General features: G+C 40.5%; 2 protein-coding genes across 5 annotated transcripts in view; both read right to left on the bottom strand.

The window, feature by feature from the left end:
* LOC108177942 (membrane-spanning 4-domains subfamily A member 12) overlaps nt 1-25,060 on the bottom strand; it is an 84,229-nt gene that overhangs the window by 34,358 nt on the left and 24,811 nt on the right. The window lies entirely within an intron of this gene.
* On the bottom strand, nt 1,060-24,622 carry LOC127493010 (mitochondrial S-adenosylmethionine carrier protein-like). The gene has a single exon (XM_070064032.1). It carries the CDS (start codon nt 9,958-9,960, stop codon nt 9,181-9,183), a length of 780 nt encoding a protein of 259 aa, XP_069920133.1. The 5' UTR covers nt 9,961-24,622; the 3' UTR covers nt 1,060-9,180.

Here is a 25,060-nt window from a genome sequence, read left to right on the forward strand (position 1 = left end):
AATCAGTGGATGGAGACCCCTCCCCCCTCTGTATCTACCTGTCTGTAACTCTTTCAAATAAATAAATCTTTAAAAAAAAAAACTACCTGGGAAAATTTAGTATCATATGAGCCAGGGTATTTTTAAAGTTTGAGAAATGAATGAATAACAATAGAAACATTTGAATCTGAAGAACCATGTTATTTCCTCTACCAGCATTTCCTTTATTTATTTTTGAAAAGATTTATTTGAAAGGCAGAGTTACAGAGAGGCAGAGGCAGAGGCAGAGAGAGAGAGAGAGAGAGAGGGAGAGAGAGTGAGTCAGAGTCTTCCATCCACTGGTTCACTCCTCAAATGGCTGCATTGTCTGGAGCTGTGTCTATCTGAAGCTAGGAACCAGGAGCTTCCTCTGGGTCTTCCATGTGGATTCAGGGGGATCAAGGGCTTGGGCCATCTTCTACTGCTTTCCTAGGCCATAGCAGAGATCTGGATTAGAAGTGGAGCAGCTGGAACTCAAACCCACGCCTATATGGGATGCCGGCACTGCAGGCGGTGGCCTTTACCAGCTATGCCACAGGGCTGCGCCCCCAGCAATACCTTTAAAAAGGGCATTTTTTAAAAAAAATCTTCCATGTGCCTTGTATTTAGATTTGGAACACATTATTTTTAAAGAATAAAAGAGTATATTTCAGTCTGAAATGTAAACTTGTTAAGTAATTTGTCTTATTTTTCGTTTTGTTCTTTTAATTTTCACATCTACCAAAACATCAAACATAAACTAAATGGTAAATAAGCAATACATGAGAAAAACCAATACTCCGAAGAAATAGTAGTCCCAGTACAACTGTTTGAATTTTAAAAAATAGAAAAAAAAACTCTAAATAATTGCAAATAGTTTTGTACCATATATATAAGAGTATGTATAATTTTTATAATGACAGTGTAGCTTTTCACCAGAATATTTTTAAATTTATTTTTTAAGGAATATAAATTTCACAAGTACAATTTTAGGAATGTAGCTATTCTTCCCACCATATATGCCCTCCCACCCATACTCCCACCCCTCCTCTACCTCCCTCTCTCCTTGCCAGTCCCATTATCCATTAAGATTCATTTTCAGTTAACTTTGTACATAGAAGATAAACTACACTAAGTAAAGATTTCAACAATTTGCACACACACACACATACACACACACAGTTTGAGAACTAGTTTTACAGTTAACTCTCATAATAACAACTCATTGAGGAGAGAGGTCCTGCATGAGGAGTTAGTGCACAGTGACTTCTGTTGTTAATTTAACTATTAACACACTTATGTATGACATCAGTGACCACTCAAAGCTCTTGACATGATTTGCTTAGATTATGGAAGTCTTTTGAGTCCACAAAACTCCTTCAGTATTTGGATAAGGCCATAAGCAAAGTCAAAGTTCTCTCTTCCCTTTAGAGAAGAGTATTTCCTTCTTTGATGGTCACTTCTTTCCGCTGCGGTCTCTCTCACAGAGATCCTTTATGTAGAATATTTTTGCCACAGTGTCTTGTCATTCCATGCCTCAAATGCTCTCACAGGCTTTTCAGCCAGACCAGGAAGCCTTAAGGGCTGATTCTGAGGGTCAGAGTGTTACTTAAAGCAATTGTTACTCTATGAGTTTGCTGTGTGGACTGCTTCCAATGTTGGAACAGTCTCTCCTTTTTAAATTTTATCTATTATTATTACCAAGCACTTGACCCTATTTATATGATCACTTTAACACTTAATCCTATTTATATGTTCTATTTAACACTAATATGATCACTTTAACAATTAAAATGGCATTTTTACCAACAAGTATATTGGGATTTGAAGTCCCTTGACAAGTTTTTAAACTGTACCTTTAGAAGTGAGTCTGTAGGAATGTATGCAGAACTATACAGCTTTAAAATTACAAATTTCCACCTCCCTCTCTTATTCCCACTCTTATTTTTTGCTGAGATCTATTTTCAATTGACTTTAAAAACATATGATTAACTCTGTTAATTCAGGAGTTCAGCAAATAGTATGAAGGAAAAAAACCAAAAAACAAAAACTGTTCCTCAACAGTCAATACAAGAGCAGCTCATGTCATCCCTTCTCAAAGTGTCAATTTCACTTCTACAGATTTCCTTTTGACTGCTCTATTAGTCATCACATATCAGGGAGAACACATGTTATTTGTCCCTTTGAGGCTGGCTTATTTCACTAAGTATGATGTTCTCCAGATTCATACATTATGCAAATGACTGAATTCCATTTTTTTACCACTGTATAGTATTCCATAGTTTACATATATCATAATTTCTTTTCCAGTCTTAGGTTGATGGGCATTTAGGTTGACTCCATGTCTTAGCTATTGTGAATTGAGCTGCAATAAACATAGGGGTTCAGATAACTCTTTTGTTTACTTATTTCATTTCCCTTGAGTAAATTCCCAGTAGTGGGATGACTGGATCTATATTTAGATTTCTGAGGTGTCTCCATCCATACTGTTTTCCACAGTGGCTTTACTGGTTTACACTCCCACCAAAAGTGGATTAGGGTACCTTTTCAACATATCCTCACCATCATTTGTTGTTTGTTAATTTCTGTGTGAATGCCATTTTAGCAGGTGTGAAGTGAAACCTCATTGTGGTTTTGATTTGCATTTCCCTGACAGCTTGTGATCTTGAACATTTTTTCATGTGTCTATTGGCCATTTGGACTTCCTCTTTTAAAAAAAGTCTGTTTAAGTCTTTGGCCCATCCCTTAAGTGGGCTCTTTGTTTTGTTGTTGTAGAGTTTCTTGATCTCTTTGTAGATTCTGGTTATTAATCCTTTATCAGTTGCATAGTTTGCAAATAATTTCTCCCATTCTGTCAGTTACTTCTTCATTTTCCTGTTTCTTTTGCAGTACAGAAACTTCTCAATTTGATGTAATCCCAGGTGTTAATTTTGGCTTTGGCTGCCTGTGCCTCTGGGGTCTTTTCCAAGAAGTCTTTGCCTATACCAATATCTTGCAGGGTTTCTCCAATGTTCTGTAATGATTTGATGGTGTCAGGTCATAGATTTAGATATTTAATCCATGTTGAGTGGATTTTTCTGTAAGGTGTAAGGTAGGAGTGTTGCTTCATACTTCTGAATGTGGAATTCTGGTTTTCCCAACACCATTTGTTGAAGAGATTGTCCTTGTTCCAGGGACTGGTTTTAGCTTCTTGGTCAAATATAAGTTGGTTGTAGATGTTTGGATAGATTTCTGATGTTTCTATTCTGTTCCATTGGTTTATCCATCTATTTTTCTACCAGTACCGGGGTGTTTTGATCGTAACTGCCCTCTAGTATGTCTTGAAATCTGGTATTGTGATGCCACCAGTTTTATTTTTGTTGTACAAGATTGCTTTAGCTATTCAAGGTCTCCTGTGTCTCCAAATGAATTTCAGCATTTTTCCAGATCTGAGAAGAATGTCTTTGGTATTTTGATTGGTATAGCATTGAATCTATAAATTGCTTTTGGAAGAATGGATATTTTGACAATATTGATTCTTAGAATCCATGAACATTGAATATTTTTTCATTTTTGGTATCTTCTTCCAATTCTGTTTTAATGTTTTGTAATTCTCATTGACATCCTTTGTTAAATTTATTCTAAGGTATTTGATTTTTTTTGGTAGCTATTGTGAATGGAATTGATCTTAGAATTTTAATCTCTGCCTTTGTATGTGTATGCAAAGGCTGATGATTTTTGTGTATTGACTTTATATACTACTAGTTTAGCAAACTTTTCTATGATTTCCAGTAGTCTCTTATTGGAGTCTTTTGGATAATATAATCATGTCATCTGCAAATAGGGATAGTTTGACTTTCTCATTCCCAATTTGAATCACTTTGATTTTTTTTCTTGCCTAATGTCTCTGGTTAAAACTTCCAGGACTATATAGAATAGCAATTGTGAGAGTGGCATCCTTGTCTGGTATCAGATCTCAGTGGGGATACTTCCCAGATTTCCCCATTCAATATGATACTGGACATGGGTTTGTAATAAATTGCCTTGATTGTGTTGAGGAATGTTCTTTCTATACCCAATTTTCTTAGAGTTTTCATCATGAGAGGGTGTTTTATTTTATCAAATGCTTTCTCTGCATCTACTGAGATAACTATATGGTTTGTGTTTTTCAGTTTGTTAATGTGATGTATCACATTGATTGACTTGGGAAAGTTGAACCATCCCTGCATACAAGAGATAAATCCCACATGGTCTGGGTGGATTATCTTTCTGATGTGTTGTTGGATTCAATTGGTTAGAATTTTGTTGAGGGTTTTTGCATCTATGCTCATCAGGGAAATTGGTCTGTAATTCTATTTTTCTGTTGCATCTTTTTTAGGTTTAGGAATTAAAGTGATGCTGACTTCATAGAAAGAATTTCAGAGGATTCCTTCCCTTTAAATTGCTTTGAATAATTTGATAAGAATTAGAGTTCTCCTTTAAATGTCTGGTAGAATTCATCAGTCAAGCCATCCAGTCCTGATATTTCCTTTGTTGGGAAGACCTTTATTACTGATTTGATTTCCTTCTTGGTAATGAGTGTGTCTAGGTTTTCTATGTCTTCATGGCTCAGTTTAGGTAGGTTGTATGTGTCCAGGAATCTGTACACTTCTAGGTTTCCCAGTTTGTTGGCATACAGCTCCTTTTTTTAAAGGTTTATTTATTTATTTGTAAGTCAGAGTTACAAAGAGAGAGAAGGAGAAGCAAAGAGAGAGAGAGAGAGAGAGAGAGAGGTCTTCCATCAACTGGTTTACTCACCAATTGGCTGCAATAGCTAGAGCTGTGCCAATCTGAAGCCAGGAGCTTTGAGCCTCTTCTGGGTCTTGCTCATGGGTGCAGTGTCCTAAGGACTTGGGCAGTCCCCCACTGCTTTCCAAGGCCAGAGCAGACAGCTGGATCAGAAGTGAAGCAGCTGGGACTCAAACCAGCACCCACATGGGATGCTGGCACTGCAGGCAGTAGCTTCACCTGTCACGCCATAGAGCCAGCCCCAGCATACAGATCTTTTTAATAGTTTCTGATGATTCTTTTTATTTCTGTGGTGTCTGTTGTTATATTTCCTTTTTCATCTCTGATTTTATTGATTTGGGTCTTCTCTCTCTCTCTCTCTCTCTCTTTTTTTTTTTTTTTTTGGTTAGTTGGGCCAATGGTGTGTCAATTTTGTTTCAAATAGCCTACTCTTCATTTTGCTGATCTTTTTTATTGTTTTTCTTGTATTCAGTTTTGTTGATTTCTACTCTAATTTTTTTTGACAGGCAGAGTGGATAGTGAGAGAGAGAGAGAGAAAGGTCTTCCTTTTACCATTGGTTCACCCTCCAATGGCCGCCAAGGCTGGCGCACTGCGGCCGGTGCATGTGCTGATCCGAAGGCAGGAGCCAGGTGCTTCTCCTGGTCTCCCATTGGGTGCAGGGCCCAAGCACTTGGGCCATCCTCCACTGCCTTCCCGGGCCATAGCAGAGAGCTGGCCTGGAAGAGGGGCAACCGGGAAAGAATCTGATGCCCCGACCGGGACTAGAACCCGGTGTGCTGGCACACTGCTAGGTGGAGGATTAGCCTATTGAGCCATGGCGCCAGCTTGATTTCTACTCTAATTTTAATTATTTCTTTTCTCCTACTAGTTTTGGGTTTGGTTTGCTGTTTTTTTTCAAGATTGTTGAGATGCATTGAAAGCTAATTTATTTGGTGCCTTTCCAATTTCTAGATTTAAGCACCTATTGTTATAAACTTTCCTCTTGACACTGCTTTTGCTGTATCCCATAAGTTTTGACATGTAGTGTTGTCATCTTCATTTGTTTCCAGAATTTTTTGATTTCTCTTTTGATTTCTTCTGTGACCCACTGGTCATTCAGGAGCATGTTGTTCAGTCTCCATGTGTTTGCATTTGCTCTAGAGATTCCTGAGTTGCTGATTTCCAGCTTCATTGTGATGCAAGCAGATGCATGGTATGATTTTGATTCTTTTGAATTTGCTGACTTGTTTTATGGCTTAGCATTTGGTCAATCCTAGAGAAAGTTCCATGCACTAATGAGAATAATGTGTATTGCAACTGTAGGATGAAAAGTTCTATAGATTTTGTTATGTTCATTTAGTCTGTAGTGTCGATCAAATCTGTTGCTTCCTTGCTGATTTTCTGTCTGATTGAATTGTCCATTGCTGAAAGAGGGTATGCTGAAGTTCCCCATTACGATTGTATTGGAGTCTATGTCTCCATTTAGATCCCTTTTTTCTTAAATAGCCAGGTGCCTTGTAATTAGGTGCATCTACATTCATAATGGTTACATCTTCCTGTTGAATTGAACCCTTAATCATTATATAGCGCCTTTTTTCTCTCTTTTAACATTTTTTATGTTAAATTCTATTTTGTCTGATATTACAATGGCTACACCAGCTCTTTTTTGTTTCTGTTGGCATGGAATATCTTTTTCCATCATTTCACTTTCAGTCTGCATGCATCTTTGTTGGTGAGATGTGTTTCTTGTAGGCACCAATAGATGGGTTTGTTTTTTAATCCATTCAGCCAGTCTGTGTCTTTTAACTGGAACGCTGAGGTCATTTACATTGAAGGTGACTACTGATAAGCAAAGACTTTGCTCTGTCATTTTTCCAAAAATATTCCTATTTTTTATTTTGAATTTCCTTTGAATTTTTGCTGAGAGATTTTCTTCCTTTACCTTCGTTTGAAGTGATGATCACATTTCTGCGTTTCTGTGTGCAGCACACCCTTAGGCATCTTTTGCAGGGCTGGATGGGTGGGACAAATTCTTTCAATTTCTGTTATGGAAAGTCTTCATTTCACCTTCATTCATAAATGAGAGCTTTTCAGGGTATTGTATTCTTGGTTGATTTTTATTTCTTTCAGGACTTGGGTTATATCTCACCATTCTCTTCTAGCCTTAAGGTTTCTGATGAGAAGTCAGCTATGAGTCTAATTGGAGATCCTCTAAAAGTAATCTGGTGGTTCTCTCATGCACATTTTAGAATCTTTTCTTTTTGTTTTACTGTAGTGAGTTTGATTACAGTGTGTCATGGTGAAGATCTTTTCTGGTCATGTCTATTAGAAGTTCTTTGTGCTTCCTGTACTTGGATGTCCCTTTCTTTCTCCAAATTAGGGAGTTTCCTGTTATTATTTCACTAAAAAGTCCTTCTAATCCTTTCTCTCTTTCCATGCCTTTAGAGACTCCTAGAATCCACGTGTTGGTTTGTTTGATAGTATCTTGGTAGATTCCCAAGTGTTTTTTAGTTTTCTAATTTCCTATTCTTATCTTTGGCTTGATTGCATAATTTTCTCTGTGTTTTTTCTTCTAAGTTGGATATTCTTTCTTCTGCTTCACAAATTCTGTAGTTAAGACTTTCCACTGCATTTTTATTTGTTCTATTGAATTCTTCAATTCATTTTGTTTTCTCTTTAAGATCTCAATTTCATGAGAGAAATTTTCTTACATCTTCTGTACAGATTTCAGTAGTTTGTGCATTTGCTTCTGATTACTTCTAAGTAATCCTATAATCAATTTTTGAATTCCATTTTTAAGTTTATTTCCTCTCATCATCTTCACAATCTAGTATTGAAGTGCTATGTTCTTTTGGAGGTATAATGTTTTCTTCTTTAATCTTGTTTCTTGAATTGGTTCATTTGTTGTTCATCATTTGTGGAGATCCTCGTTGGTTTCCTCCGCCTCCCCCTCCCCCTTCCCCTCTTCCTCCTCTTTGTCTCTCTCTCTCTCTTTCTCTCTCTCTCTCTTTGTTGTCAGATTTTATCTTTGTACTATTCCTCTGTAGATAAGTGGAGTGTCAGCTTTCAGTGACCATCTAAAGTCACATAGTTGGTGTGGCCAATGAGCTCTGGTCAGATCCAGGATAAAGGGCTTGTCTAAAGTGACATATCAAGGTTTGGGATGGTAAATCTCCTCTCTTTTTTTAATCAGAAGGGAAGGTTATTCTGCTCAGCTGAGCTCTTCTCCTCAAAGAAGTCCAGTGCTTGAGCCCTACCCCAGTGAGTATAATATTCATCCCTTCTGCCCCAAGGACCACACAAAGGATCTGTGCAGTCCTCAGTTTAAGTTCAGATTCCCCAGCAGTGTCCTTCACCAGGTAACCAGGAAGCCCTGACCATGTGGAGTATCCCACAGTGACTGCCCAAAGTCCCAACCACACTGTGAGTCCTCCTACACAGCCTCAGTTTTCTTCACAGTCCCAGCAGAAAAGCCTGCCACAGTTATGAGCTCTTAGCCTCCTGTTAATTCTCCCCAGAGTCAGCAATTTCCACTCAGCTGGTTGCTGGGCATGGACATGAGCTGGCATGCCTGTTACATATGAACAAAATGCCACCTACTCTATCGGCTTGTTATAGGACACCAACGTAATGTGTGAGAGAGAAATGTGCCTCTCCGTTTTTTTTTTCTCCTCTATTTTTGGCAGGTACACTATCCCCCATGGGGCTCCAAGCCTGGTTCCCTCTAGGCTCTTCTTGCATCTTCAGTGCCAGTGGCTTGTGCTGCTGCAGTCTGGTCTACTGCACTTTCCAACACTGATGCATCGCTCTCAGCTGCTGGAGTCCTGAGTTGTGGGCATCCATGCCCTCCATGTGGGTCCGTAAAGTTTCCTCTGCCATTTTCTCCATAAGTCTTCCCTGGGACTGCACTCTCCACTTTTTTAAAAACGATATTCTCCTGGAATAGAGCAGTAAGCTCCTTCCATACTCTGCCGTCTTGGAACTCTCCCCATTAGAATATTTTTTAAGATATAGTTTATGTATCTGTTCTTGACTTTAATGATTTTAGTTATCTGACAATTTTAAAAAACTTCTTACAAGCTGTATGCTTGGCACCTCTAAACTGAATTAAGGCCTTCTTTTTTGACAGGCAGAGTTAGACAGTGAGAGAGAGAGAGAGAGAGAGAGAGAAAGGTCTTCCTTCCATTGGTTCACCCCCAAAATGGCCGCTACAGGCCGCTGAGGCTGGCCTCAGCATCGGCAAGCTTATTTATTAGGGGTCCTGAGGAAACCATTCAAGGCACCGCCACGGAGACAGCTGTCTGAACATCTGCAGCCGGCACAGGGGCCTTGAGCACTGGGCGGGGTGCTCAGGTGGCCAAGCCAGTGGCTGCTTACCAGGAGGGGCTCCAGCCTGGGGCTCCTCGTCACAGGAGTGGTGTGGGGCTGGCTCCGCTTCAGGGACTTTGCCTGCCAACTCCCCCCAGCAGGCTGCGGGTCTGATCGTAAGCCCCCAGGAAGATGAAGCCGCCCAGACTGATGGCTGTCATGTGAGGCAGGACACCTGCAAATAACCCTGCCAAGCCCTGGGACCGCCAGACCCCGTGCAAGGCAGACAGCACATCCCCCCTGGCAGTGCTGGAGCCGGCCTTTGCCAACATAATTCTTGTCTTTGCCACGTCCAGGGGGCTGGTGACTGCGGCTGCACATCCACCTGCAAAAGCTCCACAGACTGCTGACTGCCAAGAATCCACCACATGATCCTGCCTCCAGGACCAGAGAGCCTCTCTTAAAACTGTGCTTTTGTAACCTCGATATAATCCTTGGATGCCCTCTTCACGTAAGATGTTAGAGAAAATCTTAAATGTTCTGGTAGAAACAGATACCTGTGCCCTCTGTTTAACAACTTCAGAAGGAACTTGAATCAGACAGGCTACCACTTCTGCAGCAGAGGCAGCCAGCATATGCTTTACAGGTGTCAGGCAGGATGATGACTCAGAGTGCACCAACCATTTCACATATTCATAGGTGATAAAAAAGGCAGCAGCATTAGGAAAGGATCCAATAGCAGCAGAAGGAACACCAGCATATATTCCACGGAAACCACCAGCCTTATTAAAACCTTGGGGACTCTGCAGCCTGGTTTTAATGGTATCCAGAGGAAATAATATCAAGTCAACAGAGGCACCTGCTACCCCACCGGCCACCAGTGACGCTGTGAACCCCGGCGGGTCCATCGCTCCGCAAAGCAGGTTAACGCTATAACTCGAGACTGAGCAGAGGCGAGTCACGGCCCCATGTTCTGCGCGCAGCCATGTTGGAGCTGCGCTGCGCTGCGCCAATCTGAAGCCAGGAGACAGGTGCTCCCTCCTGGTCTCCCATCCGGGTGCAGGGCCCAAGTACTTGGGCCATCCTCCACTGCCTTCCTGGGCCACAGCAGAGAGCTGGACTGGAAGAGGAGCAACAAGGACAGAACCGGCACCCAACTGGGACTAGAACCCAGAATGCCAACGTCGCAGGGGAGGATTAGCCTAGTGAGCCACGGCGCCGGCCGAATTAAGGCCTTCTTAAGTAGTTCTTGTCTGAACTACTTTAGCTGCCTCTAATTTCTATAGCCTGTATAATATCGTATTTCTCACAGAATAAATAAATCTAAGCATGGAACTTCCTCAGTCAAAATATTGTCTCAAGCTGTCTGGTGGAAATATAATGCAAAGTACATATGTAATTTGAAGTTTTCTAGTACTGCATTAAGAAAAGTAAAAAGAAATAAAGTTGATTTTAATAATATATTTTTTATAATCTTATGTACTTAACACTACTGTTTCAAGAGAAATCTATATAAAGTTATTAAGTACATATTTTACATTCATTTTACTCATACAAGCCTTTAGAATCTTGCATACATTTTGCATTTACAGCACTTCTTAGTGCGGCTTTGCTGTATTTTTTAGGCTCAACAACTACCTGTGACTAGTGGCTATCATATTGGATACTAAAGCACGTTCTCAGATAACTTTTTATTTTATTTTGTTCATTTTTATTGAAAACTTTTATTTAATAAATATAAATTTCCAAGTACAACTTATGGATTATAGCAGCTTTTTCCCCTCATAACCTCTCTCCCGTCTGCAACCATCTCATCTCCCACTCCCTCTCCAATCCCATTCACATCCAGATTCATTTTCAATTATTTTTATATACAGAAGATCAATTTAGTATATACTAAGTAAAGATTTTAACAGTTTGCACCCACACAGAAACACAAAGTATAAAGTACTGTTTGAGTATTAGTTATACCATTAATTCACATAGTACAACACATTAAGGACAGAGATCCTACATGGGGAGCAAGTGCACAGTGACTCCTGTTGTTGATTTAACATTTGACACGCTTATTTATGACATCAGTAATCACATGAGGCTCATGTCAAGAGCTGCCAAGGCTATGGAAGCCTCTTGAGTTTGCCAACTCCAATCTTATTTAGACAAGGCCATAGTCAAAGTGGAAGTTCTCCCTTCAGAGAAAGGTACCTCCTTCTTTGATGGCTCATTATTTCCACTGGGATCTCACTCACAGAGATCTTTCATTTAGTGTTTGTTTGTTTGTTTGTTTGTTTGTTTTTTGCCAGAGTGTCTTGGCTTTCTATGCCTAAAATAATCTCATGGGCTTTTTATCCTGATCCGAATACCTTAAGAGCTGATTCTGAGGCCAGAGTGCTGTTTAGGACTTCTGCCATTCTATGAGTCTGCTGTGTATCCCACTTCCCATGTTGGATGGTTCTCTTCTTTTTAGTTCTAGCAGTTAGTATTTCCAGACACTAGTCTTGTTTATCCCTTTGACACTTAATCCTATCATTATGATCAATTATGAACTTAAACTGATCACTTTGATTAGTGAGATGGCATTGGTACATGCCACCTTGATGGGATTGAATTGGAATCCCTCAGCACATCTCTAGCTCTACTGTCGCTCCCCCTCTTCGTGGAGGAACGACACAGGACCCTGCGCTGTTCTTTCGTCTGCTCGGCCCTCCCCGGGTTTGCTGCTGGTTCTTCCCGGGTTGGCTACTATCCCTTCCACCTCCGTGGAAGGGCAGTTCCCCCTGGCCGCATTCCCCACTTCCGCAGGGGAGCGGCACACCGCCGGCCAGCTCTTCTCGGGGGCTGCACAGGTGTTCCCTCAGCTAGATGTTCCCCATAGATGTTCCTGATGCATGCCGTCTCTCTCCTCCTTTATAGTCCTCCTCCGCCAATCCCAACTCGGCTGCCCACACGCCGAGTACGCTGCTCTCCAATCAGGAGCAAGTCCTACAGTTTATTAGTTGAACTGGAGGCAGCTGTGCGGAAGCTGTTTACTTCTCTCCCAGCGCCATATTGTGGGAGAGCAGATGCATAGAATAAGTCCTAATTCCAGCAACTCAGTCTAGTCCGGTTTGCTCCCCACAGATCCCCCTTTCTTTTTATTTTTTAGCGTTGATACGCGTCTGTCTTCGGTGTCCCGCGGCACACACTCTGCTCTACTTGCTAGAGTTGCCACAGGCTCTTACAAGTCCTATCCATCAGGCAAACCGAATCCGGGTCCTCTCTTCGCCATGTTGTGAGGAGGTTTTTAGGCGCTGATGCGTGCCTGTGTTCGGTGCCCTGCAGCGCATGCTCTGCTCTGCTAGAACTGCCTGCAGGTGTTTACAAAACCTATCAGGCAAACCGAATCCAAGCCTTCTCATTGCCGTATTGTGGGGGAGACTTATTAGTGTTGGTTTGTGCCTATCTTCGGTGACCTGCAGCTCATACTCTGGTCGAGCTGCTTGCTGGCGCTTACCGCCTTAAATCAGGCAGACCGAATCCAAGCTTAATATTGTTGTATTGTGGGGAAGCCTTACTGATGTTAATTCGTGCCTGTCTTCGGTGACCTGCAGCGCATAAGCTGCTAGCCGCCCAGGTGCTCATCGCCTCACTTAATCAGGCAGGCCGAATCCAAGCTTTCTCATTGCCATGTTGAGGGGAGGCCTTATTTTTCTCTATTTCACTATCTCCGGGCATTCCTATTTCTCCCATTTTACTTCTGTCTGCCAACATTCCTATTTCTCTCACTTTACTTCTAAACTTCTGTTTCTCTTATCCCCGCAGCTTCCCGGCGCCTCGCCCTGCCAGCAGGCTCCGCCCCGAGGCTATTTCTCCCCGGCTTTCCCAGCTGAGCCGCTTCAGCCCGCGCCTCTTTCATCTGCGCAGCTTCCCGGCTTTGCGCGGCTTGGCTTCGCGCGCTCCGCGGTCTCCACGCCCTTCGCGTCTGCACCACGGCCTACGCCAGCCCCGTTCCCTATCTATTCACGCCCCGTGCTCTCTGCACGCGGCGGCTTCCGCGAGTAACACAGCGTAGCTTACGTGTCCGCCACTAGCATTCAATCTAAGTTCCCCGGGCTAGCCTGGCGAATTCAACCCAGCGTACATCTCCGCCCCACGGTTTGGCTTCCCGTCCTTTGCTCCCCGGGCTAATCAGACGGATCCCAACCAGGCTCACGTTTCAGCTTCTGGTTTCAACTTTTCGCCCCTATTCCCGGGTTAACTTGAGAATCCCAAAGTGGCTTTCGTGTCCGCCTTGTCCTGCCCCCCGCGGCTTCAATTTCCCTAACATTTTTCTCTACCCGGTATGTTTCCCCAAACTTTCCTCCAACAATATTCCTCCCTCATTTCTCCTGGCCTCTCCCCACAGTCCGCATCCGAGTCTGTTTGTTCTAGCTTTCACTTTAGCTTTCGACCTTAAAGATTTCTCCCAGCTTCCCCCCGTAGTCCGTATCCGAATCTATGCCTAGGCTTTCAATAGCTTCTTCCGGCACCCTTTTCGTCCGGCTTTTCCCTAGGCTGTTTGCTAGTCTCTCTCTCCGGTATTTTCCCAGTTCTTCCCGTTTCTTCCCTCCTAAGTTTCCTATCCGTCCTAGGTTTCCTATCCGAGTCACGGCACCATTATGTCGCTCCCCCTCTTCGTGGAGGAACGACACAGGACCCTGCGCTGTTCTTTCGTCTGCTCGGCCCTCCCCGGGTTTGCTGCTGGTTCTTCCCGTGTTGGCTACTATCCCTTCCACCTCCGTGGAAGGGCAGTTCCCCCTGGCCGCATTCCCCACTTCCGCAGGGGAGCGGCACACCGCCGGCCGGCTCTTCTCGGGGGCTGCACAGGTGTTCCCTCAGCTAGATGTTCCCCATAGATGTTCCTGATGCATGCCGTCTCTCTCCTCCTTTATAGTCCTCCTCCGCCAATCCCAACTCGGCTGCCCACACGCCGAGTACGCTGCTCTCCAATCAGGAGCAAGTCCTACAGTTTATTAGTTGAACTGGAGGCAGCTGTGCGGAAGCTGTTTACTTCTCTCCCAGCGCCATATTGTGGGAGAGCAGATGCATAGAATAAGTCCTAATTCCAGCAACTCAGTCTAGTCCGGTTTGCTCCCCACACTCTACCATTAAGGATAAGCCCAAGTAAGCATGTGCCGAACTGTACATCTCCTCCTTCTCTTGTTCACACTCTTATATTTAACAGAGATCACTTTTCAGTTAAATACCTAAGAATAATTGTGTGTTAATTAAAGAGTTCAACCAATGGTATTAAGAAGAACAAAAAATACTGAAAGGAATAAAATAGTAAGTTGTTCCTCGACAGTCAGGACAAAGGCTGATCAGTCATTGTCTCTCATAGCGTCCATTTCACTTCAACAGGTTTCCTTTTAGGTGCTCAGTTAGTTGTCACCAATCAGGAGAATATATGATATTTGTTCCTCTGGGACTGGCTTTTTTCACTCAGCATGATCTTTTCCAGATTCCTCTGTTTTGTTGCAAATGACAAGATTTCACTTTTTTTTCTACTGCCGTATAGTATTCTATAGAGTACATATCCTATAATTTCTTTACCAGTCTTCTGTTGATGGGCATTTAGGTTGATTCCATGTCTTAGCTATCATGGATTGAGCTGCAATAAACATTGAGGTGCAGACAGCTCTTTTTATTTGCCAATTTAATTTCCTTTGGGTAAATTCCAAGGAGTGGGATGGCTGGGTCATGTGGTAGGGTTATATTCAGGTTTCTGAGCAATCTGCAAACTGACTTCCATAATGGCTTTACCAGTTTCCATTTCCACCAACAGTGGATTAGAGAGCCTTTTTTCCCACATCCACTCCAGCAACTGTTGTTGGTAGATTTCTGTATATAAGCAATTCTAACTGAGGTGAGGTGAAACCTCATTGTGGTTTTGATTTGCATTTCCCTGATTGCTAGTGATTCTGAACATTTTTTTAATGTTCTGTTGGCCATTTGGATTTCCTCTTTTGAAAAATGTCTATTTAGGTCCTTGGCCCATCTCTTGAGTGGGTTGTTTGTTTTGTTGTTGTGGAGTTTCTTGATATCTTTGTAGATTCTGGTTATTAATCCTTTGCAAATATTTTTTCCCATTCTGTTAGTGGCCTCTTCACTTGCCTGTTTCTTGCAGTACAGAAACTTCTCAATTTGATGTAATCTCAGTTGTTAATTTTGGCTTTGGCTGCCTGTGCCTCTGGGGTCTTTTCCAAAAAGTCTTTGCCTGTGCCTGTATCTTGCAGGGTTTCTCCGATGTTCTCTAATAATAGGATGATGTCAAGTTGTAGATTTAGATATTTAATCCATGTTGAGTGGATTTTTCTGTAAGGTATAAGGTAGGGGTCTTGCTTCATGCTTCTGCACGTGGAAATCCAGTTTTCCCAGCACCATTTAATGAATAGACTGTCCTTGCTATAGGAATTGGTTTTAGATCCTGATCAAATATAAGTTGGCTGTAGATGTTTGGATTGATTTCTGGTGTTTCAATTCTGTTCCATTGGTCTATCCATCTCTTTCTGTACCAGTACCAGGCTGTTTTGATTACAGCTGCCCTACAGTATGACCTGAAATCTGGTATTGTGATGCCTCTGGCTTTGTTTTTGTTGCACAAGATTGCTTTAGCTATTTGAGGTCTCCTGTGTCTCCATATGAATTTCAGCATAATTTTTCCAGATCTGAGAAGAATGTCTTTGGTATTTTGATTGGTATTGCACTGAATCTACAAATTGCTTTGTAGAATGTTCATTTTGATGACATTGTAGGTAGGTTGCATGTTTCCAGGAATCTATCCATTTCTGATAGATTTCCCTGTTTGCTGGCATACAAGTCCTTGTAGTAATTTCTGATGATTCTTTTTATTTCTGTGGTGTCTGTTGTTAGGTTTCCTTTTTTATCTCTGATTTTATTGATTTGGATCTTTTCTTTTTTTAGTTAGTTGGGCTAATGGGGTATCATTTTTATTTATGTTTTCAAAAAGTCAGCTCTTCTTTTTGCTGATCTTTTGTAATTTTTTTTTGATTCAATTCTGTTGATTTCTAATTTTAATTATATCTATTCTACTACTAGGTTGGGTCTGGTTTGCTGCAGTTTTTCTAGATCCTTGAGATGCATTGACCCCAATACAATAGTACTGGGGGACTTCAATACTCCACTATCAGAAATAGATCAACCAGAAAGAAGATCAACAAGGAAACAGGAGATTTAATCAACACTATTTACCAAATGGATCTAACAGATATCTCCAGAACTTTTCATCCTATACATAAAGAATACACATTCTTCTCAGCAATACATGGAAGCTTCTCTAGGATTGACCACATCCTAGGCCATAAAGCAAGTCTCAGCAAATTCAAAAGAAGTAGAATCATATGATGCAGCTTCTCAGACCATACAGGAATGAAGTTGGAATTTGGCAACTCAGGAATCCCTAGAGCACATGCAAACACATGGAGACTGAACAAGGTGCTCCTGAATGAACACTGGGTCATAGGAGAAATCAAATTGAGAATTTTCTGTACTGCAAAAGAAACAGTCAGGAAAGTAAAGAGGCAACCAACAGAATGGGAAATAATATTTGCAAACTATGCATCAGATAAAGGGTAAATAACCAGAACCTACAAAGATATCAAGAAACTCCACAACAACAACAACAACAACAACAAAAAACCCACTCAAGAGATGGGCCAATAACCTCAATAGACATTTTTCAAGAGAGGAAATCCAAATGACACATGAAAAAATGTTCAGGATCACTAGCAATCAGGGAAATGCAAATCAAAACCACAATGAGTTTTCACCTCACCCTAGTCAAAATGGCTCACATTCAGAAATCCACCAACAACAGATGCTGGAGAGGATGTGAGGAAAAAGGGACACAAACCCACTGTTGGTGGGAATGCAAACTGGCAAAGCCACTATGAAAGTCAGTCTGGAGATTCCTCAGAAATCTGAATATAACCCTACCATACAACCCAGCCATTCCACTCCTTGGAATTTACCCAAAAGAAATTAAACTGGCAAACAAAAAAGCTGTCTGCACCTTAATGCTTTTTCGCAGCACAATTCACAATAGCTAAGACCTGAAACCAACCCAAATTCCCATCAACAGTAGACTGGATAAAGAAATTATGGGACATGTGCATTATAGAATACTATACAACAGTAAAAAACAATGAAATCCAGTCATTTGCAACAAAATGGAGTAATCTGGAAAACATCATGCTGAGTGAAAAAAGCCAGTCCCAGAGGAACAAATATCAAATGTTCTCCCTAATCAGTGACAACTAACTGAGCACCAAAAAGGAAACCTGTTGAAGTGAAATAGACACTATGAGAAACAGTGACTTGATCAGCCCTTGTCCTGATTTTTGATGTACAATTTAATAATTTATCCCTTTTAGTATTTTTTTGTTCTACTTAATACTATTGGTTGAACTCTGTAATTAACACACAATTATTCTTAGGTGTTTAAATTTAACTGAAAAGGGATCTCTGTTAAATATAAGAGTGGGAATAAGAGAGGGAGGAGATGTACAGTTCAGCACATGCTCAAGTTGACTTGCCCCAAATGGTGGAGTTAGAAATGTGCCAAGGGATTCCAATTCAATCCCATCAAGGTGGCATGTACCAATGCCATTTCACTAGTCAAAGTGATCAATTTCAGTTCACAATTGATCACACTGATAGGTCTAAGAGTCAAAGGGATCACATAAACAAGACTAGTGTCTGCAAATACTAATTGATAGAACTAAAAAGGGAGAGAACCATCCAACATGGGAAGCGGGATACACAACAGACTCATAGAATGGCAGATGTCCTAAACAGCACCCTGGCCTCAGAATCAGCCCTTAAGGCATTCGGATCTGGCTGAAGAGCCCATGAGATTATTTTAGGCATGGAAAGCCAAGGCACTCTGGCAAAAAAAAAAAGAGGACCTAAATGAAAGATCTCTGTGAGTGAGATCCCAGTGGAAAGAACAGGTCATCAAAGAAGGAGGTACCTTTCTCTGAAGGGAGGAGAGAACTTCCACTTTGACTAAGACCTTGTCTAAATATCTTCAGAGTTGGTGAACTCAAAAGGCTTCCATAGCCTTGGCAACTCATGACTAGAGCCTAGGTAGATTTCTGACACCATAAACAAGATTGTCAATTTGTTAAGTCAACAACAGGAGTCACTGTGCACTTATTCCTCATGTAGGATCTCTGTCCTAAATGTGTTGTTCAATGTGAATTAATGCTATAACTAGTAGTCAAACAGTATTTTACAGTTTATGTTCTGTTGGGTGCAAATTGTTGAAATCTTTACTTAATATATGCTAAATTGATCTTCTGTATGTAAAGATAATTGAAAATGAATCTTGATGTGAATGGAATGGGAGAGGGAGTGGGAGATGGGAGGGTTGTGGGTGGGAGGGAAGTTATCGTGGGGAATAATCCATTGTAATCCATAAACTGTACTTTGGAAATTTATATGTGCTAAATAAAAGTTAAAAAAAGAATGAAAATCCCCCAGTAAAAGTACAAAAGAACTCAAAGCAAATGATTGGAACATATATAGAAAAATGGCAGGACCAAGTAGTTACTTATCAATAGTTACCTTGAATGTAAATGTCCTGAACTCTCCAGTTAAAAGATACAGACTAGCTGAATGGATTAAAAATCAAGACACATCTATTTGATGCCTACAAGTCACACACCTCACCAACAAAGACACATGTAGATTGAAATTGGAAGGATGGAAAAAGATATTTCATGCTAACATTGGAAACAAAGCAACTGAGGCTATCTTAATATCAAAATAGACTTTAACACAAAAACTGTCAAATTAGACAAAGAAGGACACTATATAATGATTAAGAGGTCAGTACAACAGGAAGATGTGACAATAATAAATGTATATGTACCCAAGTACAGTGTGCCTGGTTACCTAAAATAACTATTAATGGATCTAAAAGGAGACATAGACTTTAATAGCATCGGGGGACTTCAATACCCCATTTTTTTTGACAGGTAGTGTGGACAGTGAGAGAGAGAGAGAGAGAGACAGAGAGAAAGGTCTTCCTTTTTCTGTTGGTTCACCCCCCAGTGGCTGTCACGGCCAGTGTGCTGCCCTGATCTGAAGCCTGGAGCCAGGTGCTTCTCCTGGTCTCCCATGCAGTTGCAGGGCCCAAGCACTTGGGCCATCCTCCACTGCACTCCCGGGCCACAGCAGAGAGCTGGACTGGAAGAGGAGCAACCAAGACAGAATCTGGCATCCCAACCGGGACTAGAACCTGGTATGCTGGCACTGCCAGTGGAGGATTAGCCTATTGAGCCACGGCACTGGCCAATAGCCCATTTTAATCATTGGATAGATCAACCAAACAAGAAAAACAATGAAGAAACAACAGAACTAAATGACATTATGGACCAAATGGACCTAACTGGTATCTGCAGGACTTTTCGCCATAGAGTGGCAGAATACACATTGTTCTCAGCAATATATAGAACTTTCTCTAGTTTAGACCATATACTAGGCCATAAAGCAAGTCACAGCAAATTAAAAAATAAACATACCATGTACCTTCTCTGATCACAATGGATTGAAACTCAAAACCAACAATTCAAGAATATCAAGAATATATGCAAACACATGGACATTGAACAATGTGCTCCTAAAGAAACTTTGGGGCATAAAAGAAATGAAAAAAAATGAATGAAGATACAATATCTCATATCAAAATTTATGGGAGATAGCAAAAGCAGTGTTAAGAGCGAACATTATAGCAATTAGTGTTTACATCATGAAACTGAATAGTCACCACATAAATGAGCTGTCAATACATCTTAAAGATGTAGAAAAACAACAAGAAATCAAAGAAAATTAGTAGAAGGAAAGAAATAATTCAAATTAGAAAATAAACCAAACTGATACCAAAAAACAATATAAAAGATTAGTGAAATAAAGAGCTGAGTTTTTGAAAAAATAAACAAACTGATACTCCATTGCCCCAACTAACCATCAATAAAATTAGAGATGGAAAAAGGAAATGTAGCAACAGATATCACACAAATAAAAAGAATCATCAGGAAATACCACAAAGGACTATATACCAACAAATTGGGAGACCAGAAGAGATGGATATATTCCTAGATATATAAATCTACAAAAACTGAGCCATAAAGACATAGAAACAGCAAAATGAACAGCTGTTTTTTTTGAAGAAAAAAAATAAAATTGACATGCCATTGGCCCAACTAACCAAATCAACAAAATTAGAGATGAAAAAAGGAAATGTAACAACAGACACCACAGAAATAAAAAGAATCATCAGAAATTACTTTGTAAAGAGCTGTATGCCAACAAACTGGGAAATCTGGAAAGAATGGATAGATTCCTGGACACATATAATCTATCTAAACTGAGCACTGAAGACATAGAAAACCTAAACAGACCCAAAACTGAGACAGAAATTGAGTCAGTAATAAAGACCCTCCGAAAAAAAAAAAAAAAGTCCAGAACCGGATGGCTTCACTGCTGAGTTCTACCAAACATTTAAAGAAGAACTAACTCCAATTATTCTCAAGCTATTCAAAACAATTGAAAGGGATGGAATCCTCCCAAATTCCTTCTAGGAAGCCAACATAACCTTAATTCCTAAACCTAAAAATGATGCAACAGAGAAAGAAAACCATAGACCAATTTCCCTGATGAACACAGACATAAAAATCCTCAACAAAATCCTGGCAAATTGAATTCGACAACACTTCAGGAAGATCATCCACCCAGACCAAGTGGGATTTATCCCTGGTATGCAGCGATGGTTCAGTGTTCGCAAATCAATCAATGTGATACATCACATTAACAAATCGAAGAACAAAAACCATATGATTATCTCAGTAGATGCAGAGAAATCATTTGATAAAATACAACACCCTTTCATGATGAAAACTTTAAGTAAATTCGGTCTAGAAGGAACTTTCCTCAACATAGTTAAGGCAATTTATGACAAACCCACAGCCAGCATCCTACTGAATAGGGAAAAACTGGAAGCATTCCCAATGAGATCTGGAACCATACAAGGATGCCCACTCTCTCCATTGCTATTCAATATAGTATTGGAAGTTTTAGCCAGAGCCATCAGGCAATAAAATAAATAAAAGGGATTCAGATCGGTAAGGATGAAGTCAAACTATCCTTATTTGCAGATGATATGAATATATATATATATATTTATATATATATATGGGGACTCTACTAGGAGACTAATGGAACTCATAAAAGTTTGGTAAAATATCAGGATATAAAATCAACACACAAAACAATAATTTTTGTCTGCACAGCCAATGAGAAAGAACTTCTAAGATCAATACCATTCACAATAGATACAAAAAAATTAAATATCTTGGAATAATTTAACCAAGGAGGTCAAAGATCTCTACACTGAGAATTACAAAACTCTAAAGAAAGAATTAGAAGAAGAAATGAAAAATGGAAAAAAATCTTCCATGTTCATGGATTGGAAGAATCAACATCATCAAAATGTCATTCTTCTAAAAATAATTTACAGATTCAATGTGATATCAATCAAAATACCAAAGAGATTCTTCTCAGATCTCGTAAAAATAATGCTGAAATTCATTTGGAAACATAAGAGGCCTAGGATAGCTAAAGCAATCTTATACAACAAAAATAAAGCTGGAGGCATAACAATACCAGATTTCAAGACATACTATAGGGCAGTTATAATCAAAACAGCCTGGTACTGGTACAAAAACAGATGAATAGACCAATGGAACAGAATAGAAACGCCAGAAATCAATCCAACCATCTGCAACCAACTTATATTTGACCAAGGAGCTAAAACCATTCCTTGGTACAAGGGCAATCTCTTCAACAAGTGGTGCTGGGAAAACTGGATTTTCATATGCAGAAATATGAAGCAAGACCCCTACCTTACACCTTATACAAAGATCCATTCAAAATGGATTAAAGACCTAAATTTATGACCCAGTAGCACCAAATTACTAGAGAGCATAGGGGAAACCCTGCAAGACATTGGCCTAGGCACAGATTTCCTGGAAAAGACTCTAGAGGCACAGGTAATAAAAATGAAGATTAACAAGTGGGATTACATCAAATTGAGACGCTTCTGTACAGCAAAAGAAACAGTCAGAAAAGTAAAGAGGCAATAAAAAGAATGGGAGAAATTATTTGCAAACCATGCACCTGATAAAGGATTAATAACCAGAATATATAAAGCAATAAAAAACTCAACAATAGCAAACAACCCAGTTAAGAAGTTGGCCGGGCCAGCGCCATGCCTCACTTGGCTAATCTTCTGCCTGCGGCACCAGCATCCCAGGTTCTAGTCCCAGTTGGGGCACCAGATTCTGTCCAGTTGCTCCTCTTCCAGTCCAGCTCTCTGCTATGGCCTGGGAAGGCAGTGGAGGATGGTCCAAGTGTTTGGGCTGTGCACCCGCATGGGAGACCAGGAGGAAGCACCTGGCTCCTGGCTTCAGATCAGCACAGCACACTGGCCTTGGTGGCCATTTTGGGGGGTGAACCAATGGAAGGAAGACCTTTCTCTCTCTCTTTCTAACTCTGCCTGCCCAAAATAAATAAATAAATAAATAAATAAATAAATAAATAAAAAAGAAAAAAAAAAGACGTGGGCAAAGTACTTAAATAGACATTTCTCAAAAAAGGAAATCCCAATGGCCTACAGACACATGAAAAAATGTTCAGGATCACTAGTTACCAGGGATGTTAAATCAAAACTACAATGAGGTATCACCTTACTCCAGTTAGAATGGCTTTCATACAGAAGTCAACAAACAACAAATGCTGGTGAGGATGTGGGGAAAAAGGTACCCTAATCTACTGTTGGTAGCAATGCAAACTGGTAAAGCCACTATGGAAGACAGTTTGGAGATACCTCAGAAATCTGAATATAGACCTACCATAAAATCCAGCCATCCCTTTCCTCGGGATTTACACAGAGGAAATGAAATCAGCAAATAAAAGAGACATCTGCATGTCTATGTTTTTTTGCAGTTCCATTCACAATAGTCCAGACATGGAATCAACATAATGCCCCATCAATGGAAGACTGGATAAAGAAACTATGGGATATGTACTATATGGAATCCTACACAGCAGTTAAAAAAAATGAAATCTGGTCATTTACAGCTAAATGGATGAATCTGGAAAATATCATACTTAGGGAAATAAGCCAGTTCCAAAGGGACAAATATCATATGTTCCCCCTAATCTGTGACAACTAACAGAGCATCTAAAAGGAAACCTGTGAAAGTGAAAGAGACACTATGAGAAGCAATTACTTGAACAGTCCTTGTCTTGACTGTTGAGGAACACAATATTTTTCTTTTGTTTGTTTGTTTTTTTATTCATATTAATTGGTGAACTCTCTATTTAGTGTAGGGTTATCTTTTTTTTTTTTTTTTTTTTGACAGGCAGAGTGGACAGTGAGAGAGAGAGAGAGAAAGGTCTTCCTTTGCCGTTGGTTCACCCTCCAATGGCTGCCGTGGCCAGCGTGCTGCAGCCGGTGCACCGCGCTGATCCGAAGGCAGGAGCCAGGTGCTTCTCCTGGTCTCCCATGGGGTACAGGGCCCAAGCACTTGGGCCATCCTCCACTGCACTCCCTGGCCACAGCAGAGAGCTGGCCTGGAAGAGGGGCAACCGGGACAGAATCCGGCACCCCGACTGGGACTAGAACCTGGTGTGCCGGCGCCCTAAGGTGGAGGATTAGCCTATTGAGCCATGGCACCGGCCAGGGTTAACTTTATGAGTATAAAATTTACTGAAAAATTTATCTCTGTAAAAACTAAGAATGGGAAAGGAAGAAGGAGGAGGAAGAAAGGCAGGGGTATGGATGGGAAGGAGGTAGGTGGGAAAGAATGATCACATTTCCAAATCTGTATATATTAAATGCATGAAGTTATATTCCTTAAACAAAATAAAAATAAATAAAAAATTAAAAAGTACATTCATTTTCCTTCAGTTAATAATGTAAAAAATGCTATACTAATATGATTAGTTTCCCAGTATTCTCAGGTCTTTAGCGATGGACTAAATAGCTGATATCATAACTTAGAAATGTATCTTGGGGGCCAGTGCTGTAGTGTAGCCAGTAAAGCAGTGGCCTGCAGTGCTGTATCCCATATGGCCACGGGTTCAAGCCTCAGCTGTTTCACTTTTGATCCAGCTCTCTGTTAATGTGCCTGGGAAAGCAGTGGAGGATGGCTCAAGTCTTTGGGACCCTGCACCTGGGTAGGAGACTGGGAAGAAGTTCCTGGCTCCTGGCTTCAGATAACAACAGCTCTGGCCATTTTGGCCATCTGAGGAGTGAACCAGAAGATGGAAGACCTTTCTCTCTCTTTACCTCTGCTTCTCTTTCCTCTGCCTTTCCAGATAAATAAATGCGTCTTTTTTAAAAAAGCAAAAAGACAAAATGAACTTTTTTAAAAAAAGTATCTTGAACTTAATGGAGCATATGCTGAAAAATGAAGTTCATATTTTTAATTTTTATCTTTTAATTTAATTTTCTATAAATTCTTTGAAGTCTCTTCATATAATTACTTCAATTTTGATTACAGTAAAAATGCAAAGCTCTATATTATCAGTTTCCTCATTATTCTTCTGACCTCTTTTCTGCTATCTTGCTCACTTTGGTTGGAAATACTGATCACAGTTTCCTAGGAAAATTCAAGCCCATCAGAAATTAAAGACCTTATTCTGCCTACTTCTCCTGGAGTGTTGTTCATACCCCACATATCTACATATCACAAATCATCATTTTATCAAGTCTTTTTTTTCCCACATGTCACCATATTTGTTTGAACTATTGGTCACAATTCTTTATCATTTCATGAAATAATAACACACTTAATTACTCTTTGCCATGGTCTCATAGTGGTTGGAGTCTGTTTTCCTGCCACTTAAGACTTAACCATTTAAATTTGCTTTTTTTATTGGTTGAAATTACAGTAGACAACC

This window comes from Oryctolagus cuniculus, chromosome 1, assembly GCF_964237555.1.
Source record: "Oryctolagus cuniculus chromosome 1, mOryCun1.1, whole genome shotgun sequence".
Lineage (NCBI taxonomy): Eukaryota > Metazoa > Chordata > Mammalia > Lagomorpha > Leporidae > Oryctolagus > Oryctolagus cuniculus.